We start from the raw sequence: 10923 nt of genomic DNA, 5'->3' as shown, positions 1-10923 counted from the left end.
CAATGATTAATAGAGAGGAACATGTCTGGTTTCAAAGGATGTCAAAATGATGCAAAAAGCAAAACTTGCTAACGTTGTAGCAAAACTACTATTTACAGAGAAATATTCGTCCTTGTTGCCAGCGAGTGAATTTAAGACTGGGCACCGGCGTCTCAAATAATCTCTCTTTAAACACATCTGTGTCTGGGCGAATTCAAAACGGGGCGAAACTCTTTACACGTGTAGAAGGACGAAAATTTCACAGGTCGAAAAAAAACCCCAGTACACAATATATCCTGGAGAAGACACTGAAAACAAACATTTGTCCACCTTTTAACTCTTTATTCTACCAGACTGATGACTTTAATGGCAGCACAATGACACGAGATTCTAATTGGATAAATATGAACAACATAGAAAGCATACTGTACATGTCTCATTAAGATTGTGGGTCTGTAGAGAAGCTTGCTATCACACTACCGGTACATTCAAGTGCATAAAGTTGTACCAGCTTGAGTGTCCATTCAACATTATATCAGTGCATTTGTTCATTTCTAATATTGCTTGTGCAGAATATGAAAGTGTCTATCTTTCTTGTATGCATATAAAAAAATCATTTTCTCTTTGATGTCACTGAATGATATTTAATGAAGCAGCCATTGCTGATATTTATTGTCTATTTAAAGGTAATCACATTTCCACAAAAGTTGGTATATATGTATCTGTACATGTAAATAATCATATATCCCATGCCTATTGTTCTGTACAAACATAAAGCTCTCATTCACAATGTTGAGTTTGTAACCAGATTTCATTCCTCGTTGATACACTCATCCTGCAGTCCTTCACTAACACTCAGCTGGCATCAATAATGAGGTCAGAATCATAATCCTCCTTGTTCGTATCATTGGCTGTTTCACTGAAAATGTCCAGAAAAAATCTGAGTATTGGAACATGAATGCCAAACCAGCAGGCATCTTTAGTACATGTATTGCATAGAATGTTGTGCAAGGGCTACACATCACAAATCAGTATAACTTGTGTTTTAGAGTGTGAAGAAGATCCACTTAAGATGAGCATAGCCAACAACAAAAATTATAATGTTTATTTTCTCAAACTCAATTATTATTATTACATAATGCCATAAGGTCAAATGCTGGTGCATTTTAATTTATTTCAATAAACTTGATCTGTAATGTCATTATCAATGTTCAGCTGTACGATTCAAATTGGATATACTGTGGAATCATTAATTTTCGTGGGGGCCAATTTTCGTGGATTGCTAAAATTTTACAGGTTCATGGGGACGTAATTTCGTGTATTCTCTTAAACCTACAGAGGAAATATGACTTTATTATCCTAATTTATTATTTCGTGGAGGATGTTAATTCGTGGATGAAAGGTACCCACGAATTCCACGAAAATTGAGCCACCACGAAATCTAATGATTCCACAGTATACACATTGTCATGACAGACAAATGGATGAGCAATATTTTATAATCTGACTACCTCATGTCATGGTATATTAATTCCATTGTCTTCAAAAAGCTATCAGTCATACATATTTAGAATACAAACCTGTCTGGATTGGAATTGTCATTGCTGAATATTTCCATTGGTAACATGGCCGGAGCTTTCTCAATCTTGAATGAATGTTGTCTGGATTCCAAATGCCTTTCCAGTTCCTCCCTCGTCATGTGACTTTCAGCTTTCTCTGCTTTTGACTTTGCTGGGAGAAAAAGAAGTTAATATATATATACTATACAGATTTTCAACTCTCTCTCTCTTTCTCTCAATATTCTCAAAATGATTTACATCGCATATAGAATTGTACCTCTTGATTTTTTTGTGCTTGGTCTGGAGCGCTTTTTGGTTGGCTCTGCACTTGTTCCCTGAAATTTAAGGTAAAAAAATACATGTACAAACCATACATAGCACATGTACCAGTACCTGTAATTACAAATGTACATGCAAACATTTTAACTGTAACATTAATATTGACTGGTTAGTTTAAATTGAGATTGGTTCATAAATATATGAATAAGCAAGAGGCCGATGGGCCCGTTGCCCACCCATGTGAAATTTAATTAAAGTCAATTTTGTATTTCTATACTATTTCATTAAACTGTGAATTTCCATTGTGGCCATACCCTAGTTCTGCAAGGTCATGATTTAAATGAATTGGAATCTTTAACATTGAAATAAAAAAGCATTAATATTTCTTTAATTGTTTTAACTTGAATGAGTTCTAATTCAATTGTTCCTCAAGATACTGATTTTCACTTCATCAGGAAATTTACATTGTAATACATGTATGACATTTAGTTATAGCATTGCTGTTCTTGAGAAGAAAACAGTTTTCTTCCTATATATTTATTATAAAAACTAAGAAGTGGGCCCTCTTGGGGCTCCATTAAAGTTTTATGCTCTGATCAAATTCAAATTTACAGTATATCAAATTAGAATATACGTATATGTGTAGCATAGTACATGTATCACAAATTGCAGAATTGTAGTTTTTGAGAAATAGATTTTCCCCTTCAAAGTTATTGTTGATTTTTACCCAGTTTCGCCAACTTCTGTACAATGTTCAATAGTATTTGGCTCTCTAGTTGTTGATAAGGGAAACTATGGAAAAAATTACCCTAAAGGTGTGGTTACACGATGCAATTTTTCATCAAATTTTTTTGACTTGCTCAGTTAAGTCGATTGGAGTTGATTGTTGAGGTGGACACAGGATATAATTTTGCAATTGATTTTCAAGTTATCAAATATTATCATTGTATGGGGAAAAAGTCATTGTGACATCACAATTCTCACCAGAGAGTCAACTGAAAAGTGGATACACTTCTTAGGTGTGTTCAACTTCAACAGAGCAAGCACTTGCCAAAATTCCCTATACCCGCAACACAAATTTTGACGAGCACGTAAGCTCCCTCTGTTGAACACGCCTCTAATTTTCACCTGACTTTCAATCAACTTTCAGACTTTGCTTTTGACTTAGTTGGTCACACTTTAAGATTTTAGTCATAAGTGTATCGGATGAGAAAATTGGATGCAAAATTGCATCGTGTGACTGCACTTAAACAGACAACAACGCTTAACAAATTGAGCTTATAGTATGTGTATGAAGTATTAAACAACTCACTGCAGCTTGAAACAAACCAGCCATGCCAATATTTCCAAATATGGTTGAAGCTTCAGATCCAAATGGTAACTGTGACTGGCCAGGGCTCAGTTTTCTTCTAAGTATTAAAAAATAGTTCTAAATGTAACCCGCCAAAATAAAAAGATTCATTTGGAATAATTTTATCATATTTTCTTCCATAGAAGGCTTTGAAATGATTAATTATAGAAATACATGTAAACAAAGAAACATTGATTACTTTTTTCCAGACGTATGTCCATCTGCCTCACTGTCACTTGATGCTGTCACATCAGAATCACCTGAAGAGTCTTCCACTTTTTCATACTGCAACAAACGATCCAAGAGAAAACTGCAAAGGAACCAAAAAAAGGTATATTACAAACTATTCTGTTTATTATCAAGTTAGCTAGAGCTTGTTTCAAAAACTGACAATTTTCCCACTTGGTGAAATTCGATGTTTACGTCAGTCACTTGCTAGATTCAGTTAGTCAGTCACTTCACCAGCATCAAAGACATGCTGCCATCATTCCTTGATTATTCTAATACATGTATATTTGAAATTACCGTATATCAGGTTTTTTTGCCGAATCAGAGCCTAGAACGGTATATAAAATTTACGCGAATCAAATTTTCACTATTTCAAAGTCGCACTGAAAATATAATACAGGATTGTTTAAATCTGTGAGTAAAGAGGAGAAACATATCTAAATTGTCGCTCTTTGTAATGAAAAATTCGGACAATGAAACCATTTACACAATTTCCTTAATGGGAAATAATTACCGATAGTTATTTTCAGAGACGCAAACAGTCATAGATAAATAGATCATGTACTGTTACATATACCAGTAGCTCAGGTATAATTAGACTTCTGTTCATGCAAGGAAAGCGATCGTTCTAATTAGCTTGTCAATGGATTATCAAATAAACAATGAGGCTTACAAATCTATTATCTGGTGCTTGTCCTCCGATCCCGCAATTTGTACCTCTAACTAAACTACCTGAACACAGTACACCGTACTTTTACTTACCTGTTTATTTTATCAGGAAAGAGAGAACTCTTTTACAAAAACAAAATTTTGTATCAAATTAACGCTGATTTATTTTCCGCGATTCAGAAATCATTGCAAACAAAGCGGAAATTGGATACACGCGGAAAAAACCTGATATACGGGTACTGTAGACGTATTTTTTTCCACGGGGTCATAATTCCGCGGAATCACAATATCAATTTAATCCGCGGGTAAAAATTTACGTGGATTCTTTGAATGAAAAAAAAATATTTGAATGATAATTATTAAATTTAGTTCTGAGCGATTTTCATTACCTAGAATTTGTCCAACTTTGGACTTAAATTGTACACAGTGAACAGTGATTATCAGATGTGCACTGATCAGTAGTCATTAGTTAGCCGTTAAGATGTTACGACGCTGGCTAAAATCGTCTTGTGAAACACCACATCTTTAATTAACTATCAGTTTTCTGGGTTCACATTTCGTTTAAATTATGAGTTGATCAGTTTTATCAATTAAAAGTCAGAGCCGAAGGGATCTAAAAATTGCAGTAAAAACACGGGTCTTAGCGGGTAGTTAATTGGGTCATTGAAGGACAGACCCGCTTGGGGCTATTTGTCGTCTGACACGTGCCGTTATCTCAGGCTGGGAGAAGTTTAAATTTCATGCAAGTAAATTTACAGAAAATTCAAATCTTTAGGAGATTAAATTATTTATTATGTGAATTCTCAATACAAAGTTTGACAGTTTGCATAGATAAAAACGATATACATTGGGTACACGTATATGCAAGTGTTATATAATGTAGTAACTTCCGATTATCCTTATTCATGTAATGCAATTTCAAAATGTCATTCCAAAATGCACTTTAAGTACACGGTGAAAAAATTCCGCGGAAAATTTGTGCCCGCGTTCATAGCGTAAATTAATACCACGCGGACAATAGTACGTCTACAGTATTCTTATATTTTGAATGACTTTATGTAAATGTATGTCAATATCAGAGAGAGAGAGAGAGAGAGAGAGAGAGAGAGAGAGAGAGAGAGAGAGTTTGCTAGACTATTAAATTAAATGAAGTAAGGCTTAATCAGATTTAACGACACCTTAATTCTTTTCTTTTTTTTAAATCTTTACTTTTGATGTTATAGTTACAAATTTTACATATTAAAACTGAACTACATGGTATCTATAGAATAAACATTACCTTTTGTCTCGAGAGACCTTTAATAATTTTCTTTGAGCTTTCCTTAATTCTTCCAAAAAGCATTCTTGTTCCTAGAGGAAATAAAAGATGAATTCATTAATTAAGAAACATGAATATGTATTACATTGTATTTTATTTATTCTCTTATGAATGTCATGTCAATGATGATTTCTCTATGTATTTTCATTTTATAAATTTCATTTGTTCTTTCCTTGTTACAAAAATGACAAAAAGTGACAGAAATGGAATTCTCAAACAGAGTAATGCAAGTTAGTGGCCAGAGCTATAAATATAGCTTGATTAGCTAGTATGTTTAAACATTATTATTCATTCTTCAATGCCATAACTGATGCCAGAACAACATTTCAGCTAATGTTACACAATACTACCGAATACTGAACGCAGTGAGAGCCTCTTGAAGCAAGACTCAATGGTAACATGTATAATTATATATACATCTAACAGCTAAAAAAAATTCTTCCAGCTCATGGGAATTCTTGAAATCACTTTCACTCAGCTTGGATGTTTCCAAAGACATATACTTATGAAATATGATGTCATAATTGTAGACCGAGCATGTGGCATTTACCGTACTTTAAATTTGGCTGATGAATTGATTATAAGATTAATTCCTAGTAATCACAAATTGTACTTTCAATACATATATAGCATAAAATATAAAATGAACAACCTTGCAAAATATCAACAAAACAGTCTGACGTGACCTGGAATTGGCGACTTCACTGTTCTTATAACCATAAAATATAGCTCAAACCAAAACCCCTCAATGTTGTGTGCAATGCAAAAGTGAGCAAATTGATGATAACCAAAGACATAAATAACAGATTGGCAACTGATAGAAATCTCGCGGTCCCTGTTGTAAAGTCTTCCCAGTTTAAATCAGTATATCATGATCAATTATATCGAAATATAAACAGATAAACCCTATTACCAAACATTTAAAATATAATACTTTCATGAGTTTATGTCTTATAAACAATATTAAAATAGGAGTTTTAGGAGGCAGTTGGCCACCCGTCATTCAGATTTCGCTGATGTTTTAAGGCTGGCCAATATATTCTCTATATATTCACCTTATTTTTCAATTTTTTGTTTCAATAAAACGTCTAAAACTTATGCACATTTATCATAAAAACAATATACTTTTGGTTTAAGATCATTATCTTAGTTTACTAATATGTAAAGTTCTCAAACAGCAGTCAAAGTAATGTTGGTCCCGTAACATTTTTCAACAACAAAACCCGCTAATGGCGGAGTTGCCAATCTCTGTTATTTATGTCTCTGATAATAACTTACATAAACAAGAAGTTTTAGCTTCTTTTTTAATGTCTTGTACTTCTGTTTGTAATCTATTTGATGCTCTCCTGCAATGTGTGCATCTAGAAAAAATGAAATAGGAAATGGTTAAAAAATGTTCTAACATGCAGACAACGCGGACATGGATGGAACGCCTAAAGAAGTAACGAACAGTTTATGTCATTCATTTACGTCTAGCATTATTAGTTTCGGGGGTTTTTTTTCACTCTCAAGTCTCACCTGTCAATGATCACTGAAAATGTTTGACATCCGACTGATGTCCTCAATTTATTTATTTTTTGCAAAATATAATAGCATAGAAGATAAAAAGCAAAATGAAATACTACGAAATAGAGAATCAAACCACCTGCAAGTGGCATCATTGTCAGTAGTTCACAAGAAGGCCTTTATTTTCAACAGGAAGTTGTGTTCTTCTGAGTTGTACGTCACCAACATTTGTGCTCTCTTTTACTTCCGGCCGTCGATGTGAGTGAACGAAAATTGTTTATAATATTGGAAAATCCGTCAAATATCTTAGCAATCATGTCTGGATTTTCTTTAATCTAAATAAAAATGCATTGATTAATCATTATTCTACAAAGGGCCATTGTTAATTTACTTATAGTAACTTGTTATTGATAGATAATTGTGGTTAAAAACAAACGTGGAACCACTACATGTATATCCTAAATTTATAATGATGGACATCGACAGTTCATACAATTTTTAATGCAACACATTTGTTAAATGTTATTAGAACTAGAATTTGCCTTATCGGAATTTTTTCTGTTACCTCTTTGTATGCTGCCCCTTTTCAATTATTCACCTTGTCTCGATTTTCAGATGGGACCGAAAGCCGAGACTAAAGCAGCTAAGCCAAAGGCTGCGTCTGCTAAGCCTGCTGCCAAGAAACAGACCCAAGCACGTTTGGTCAAGAAAACCATTGGTGGAGACAAAAATGGTGGACACAGGCTTGTCAGAAAAACACGAATGGTAAGGTATTTCAATTCAAATATGATCTATGAAATTCTTCACAAATCAGTGGTATCTGATTAATGTGTAAAGAAATGGGATAAATAATAAATGGATTCGAACCCCTGCTCTCTAAATTGTTAGTCAGATGCTCTACCAACTGGAGCTAGTAGACACCAGCCATCAAATGAATCTGAATGTCAGTCACAAATGCCCAAAAGATAGCAATTGAATGTGAATGATTATTTATCAATCTGATTTATTATCTGTAAATACAAACTCAATACAAATGATAGTTTATAGTTGAAGGATTTATTAAATGTATGTTTTGCTTTTTCAGTCCCGTTATTACCCTACAGAAGACAAGCCAAGAAAGTTGAGGTCAAGGAAGACAGCTTTCTCCAAGCACAAGCACAGCTTGAGGTCATCAATTACCCCAGGAACTGTTCTTATCCTAGTGGCTGGTCGTCACAAGGGAAAGGTAAATTTTCACATCATGTTCAAGTTATTTGAATATTCTTGTTGACAAACCTCTTCACAAGTCAAAAATAATGATCCATTAATGGTGAATGGAGAAAAACAGTGGATCGTCATTCTTGACTAGTAAAGATGTTTGACAAAAGTTGGACTGTATCGTCAAAATGTATTGGGTCTTTATCCATCCATTTTTTGTCCAGTACAGTCTTTTTTCAAGAGACCCATTCACAATAACTGCAGTACTGCTCTTTTGCAGGGCAAATTGATATACTTTGCCAAAGTTTTAGAAGGTAGATAATTAAATGATTTAAATGAAACAATTGAAATTACATCCTATTTCACCAAACTATGTCATTTTGCACTAAAAAAGAGCAGTATCGCAGTGATAGTGAAGGAGTCTACAGTTTGAAGCACTCATAAAATGCAATTCAGGAGTTTCTCTATACTTTTGAACCAATGAATTTCTGATATTGGTGATCTGGACTGTGTTAAAGATCGTAGCAGCTATCTTTGCTGCTAGTTATCTAGGTGTATTAAACAGACCATTAGGTTAGATGCTAGGTCTCAGATTTGAAGTTGGAAAATCAAATATTCAACTAAAGACTAATTACATCAACATAGTTTGTTAATTTCAAGTGGAAATATACATGTTAAAAATCAATATAACTTAAAGGATAAACAAAATGACACTAAGTAAATATTTGTTATAAATGGTAACTAAGGTGGCTATCTTGAATTTGATGCATATTGCATAGCATAAATGTTTAGGCTACGAATATCTTCGTAGCGGCTAAGCTAGCTGACCTTTCAACTACGAAGCCCTACGTAGCAGCTAGGATCTACAACGCAGCCCTGCAGCATGACAACCACAGATTAAATACATATTATTTTCCCAAATTCAATAAGCTCTTATAATGGAAAGATAACCTTCAGTATATTATTTGCAGAAAATAATTCTGATAAGTTGCTTCTATATTTTTGCATGTAAATTTTACTGTTGACACCATTATTTTTATTCATTTCAGAGAGTTGTCTTCCTGAAACAATTGGATTCTGGATTACTGTTGGTTACAGGTAATTTGGGAGAATATTTGTTTGGCACAGTATGAATGATAGACACTGTACTTGAATTAGCTTTCTGCTAAAACACTAAATATAATACACAGCCAAATGTAATATGTTTACAGTGTATTATCATTTAGGCCTATAAAAAAAATTTGTGTGTTTAGGGTAACACTGATGAAAAAATTAGGTTAGGTAGACCCTGTAGGGATTTTTTTTATTTTATCATATTTTTTTTCTGCATGAATCCTAAGAATTTTTGTTTGTGTCATATTTAAAAACGGATTTTTTAATAGAAATAATATAAAATTCACAATCAGATAAAAACAGACATCTAAAAATGGTAGGATCGGGGCATTTTTGTAAGTTAGGTCGGGTTACCCTAAACACACAACTTTTTTTTTAGGCCTTAATAACAGCATCTTGTGATTGAATATGAAAGTTTCAGCATTAGCTGGCTAAAAATAATTCGAAGATATTTCTCAGAATTTCCCAGCTCATATTACACTGTATTTGATGATCATTCTTGAATATATTGCAAGCTGGCTTTCATTTGTCAAAATAATTTCAAAACATTTTGAATTTTTGATAACATTAAACAGAACCCAGTGTCATACACATCCAAAATTCATGTTCATTTTACATATTTCAGGTCCATTCCATCTTAATGGTTGCCCTCTGAGAAGAATCAACCAAATTTACACTATTGCCACTAAAACAAAGCTGGACATCGGTGGTGTTAAATTGCCCGAACGCCTGAATGACAAATATTTCAACCGTAAACAGCTCAAGAAGCCCCGACACACAGAAGGAGAAATCTTTGACACCAAAAAGGAGGTATGTTCTTTATTGTAGCTCATCTTTTTTTTTTACTTTATGTCGAAAAAAAAATTACATTTGAACTTAAAAATGCAAAGTGTCTTACTTTATGTAGATGCAGTATATTAAGTGTGGGGGTGAAATTATATTGAAACTCATCATTAAGCCTGCATGTATTTTTGATAGTGCACAATTCATAATGATGGCACTCAAACGTTTAGATTTTGTACAAAATGAAACATGTATATTGTTTAATATGCATTCCTTTTTTTCTCAACATATAAGCGATATTTTATTTTAATAAAAGAAGTAGGCGAAAAAATATGTTTGCATTTTCAATATATTAAATAATTTCATGTTCCCTGTTCCCATTTTATGTCTGTATGATAAGAATGTAAAAAGTTGTAAATGTATATATGGAAATTGAAAATTGTCATATAAATATAAAGTCCGATTTCTGTTTTTAATTCTCAATAGGTGTACACTGTCAGTGATGAAAGGAAAGAAGACCAAGTGGCTGTTGATAAACAAATTCTGGATGTGATCCGCAAGAATAAAGAGAAAAAGTTGTTGTTTGGTTACCTGGGCTCCATGTTTTCTCTTGGAAGCCGCCAGTACCCACACAAAATGGTCTTCTAATTAAATAAATAATAACTGACAGAAAATCATGGATTTGTTTCTTTGTTCGAGTCTTTATCAGAATTGCAGTGGAAGCTTTCTGGACACATATGTCACTAATCTGAACCCTCCTACATTTTTCTACAAGTTCTACATTTCAATATTTACATTCGATGTATATTTCCCCTGTATGTTTGCATTGGAAATCTGTAATGTTCAATTTTCTGATCACGGCGTTTGTGTTCAAGTAAACCATCACATTTTGAATAGATTTATTATTGTAAGATTAAATGAAATGTTCACTTACATGACCA

The 10923-nt window shown here is 33.3% G+C and overlaps 2 protein-coding genes across 2 annotated transcripts; one reads left to right on the top strand and one right to left on the bottom strand.

The window, feature by feature from the left end:
• Positions 1 to 830: 830 nt before the first annotated feature.
• LOC128187102 (uncharacterized) lies at positions 831 to 7333 on the bottom strand. The gene is made up of 8 exons (XM_052857270.1): positions 7029 to 7333; positions 6662 to 6744; positions 5345 to 5415; positions 3368 to 3478; positions 3130 to 3226; positions 1816 to 1873; positions 1560 to 1710; positions 831 to 898 (listed from the first exon to the last, which is right to left on the bottom strand). The coding sequence occupies exons 1-8, from the start codon at positions 7042 to 7044 to the stop codon at positions 835 to 837; spliced, it is 651 nt and encodes a 216-aa protein (XP_052713230.1). The 5' UTR covers positions 7045 to 7333; the 3' UTR covers positions 831 to 834.
• Positions 7334 to 7480: 147 nt separating this feature from the next.
• LOC128187101 (60S ribosomal protein L6-like) lies at positions 7481 to 10656 on the top strand. The gene is made up of 5 exons (XM_052857269.1): positions 7481 to 7654; positions 7974 to 8114; positions 9136 to 9184; positions 9825 to 10009; positions 10469 to 10656. The coding sequence occupies exons 1-5, from the start codon at positions 7505 to 7507 to the stop codon at positions 10628 to 10630; spliced, it is 687 nt and encodes a 228-aa protein (XP_052713229.1). The 5' UTR covers positions 7481 to 7504; the 3' UTR covers positions 10631 to 10656.
• Positions 10657 to 10923: the final 267 nt, after the last annotated feature.

The sequence above is a fragment of the Crassostrea angulata genome, chromosome 6 (assembly GCF_025612915.1).
Source record: "Crassostrea angulata isolate pt1a10 chromosome 6, ASM2561291v2, whole genome shotgun sequence".
In the NCBI taxonomy this organism is placed as follows: domain Eukaryota; kingdom Metazoa; phylum Mollusca; class Bivalvia; order Ostreida; family Ostreidae; genus Magallana; species Magallana angulata.
Note: the sequence above shows the minus strand (reverse complement) of the source record. Positions and strands in the feature narration are given on the sequence as shown.

Coding starts and splice junctions, on each gene's coding strand:
- LOC128187102 (XM_052857270.1), bottom strand. Junction 5,416..6,661: donor AGCTAAAACTTCTTGTTTAT/GTAAGTTATTAT, acceptor TATTTCCTCTAG/GAACAAGAATGCTTTTTGGA. Junction 899..1,559: donor GACAATTCCAATCCAGACAG/GTTTGTATTCTA, acceptor GGACATTTTCAG/TGAAACAGCCAATGATACGA.
- LOC128187101 (XM_052857269.1), top strand. CDS start 7,505: ATGGGACCGAAAGCCGAGACTAAAGCAGCTAAGCCAAAGGCTGCGTCT. Junction 8,115..9,135: donor CTGGTCGTCACAAGGGAAAG/GTAAATTTTCAC, acceptor TATTCATTTCAG/AGAGTTGTCTTCCTGAAACA. Junction 9,185..9,824: donor TGGATTACTGTTGGTTACAG/GTAATTTGGGAG, acceptor TACATATTTCAG/GTCCATTCCATCTTAATGGT.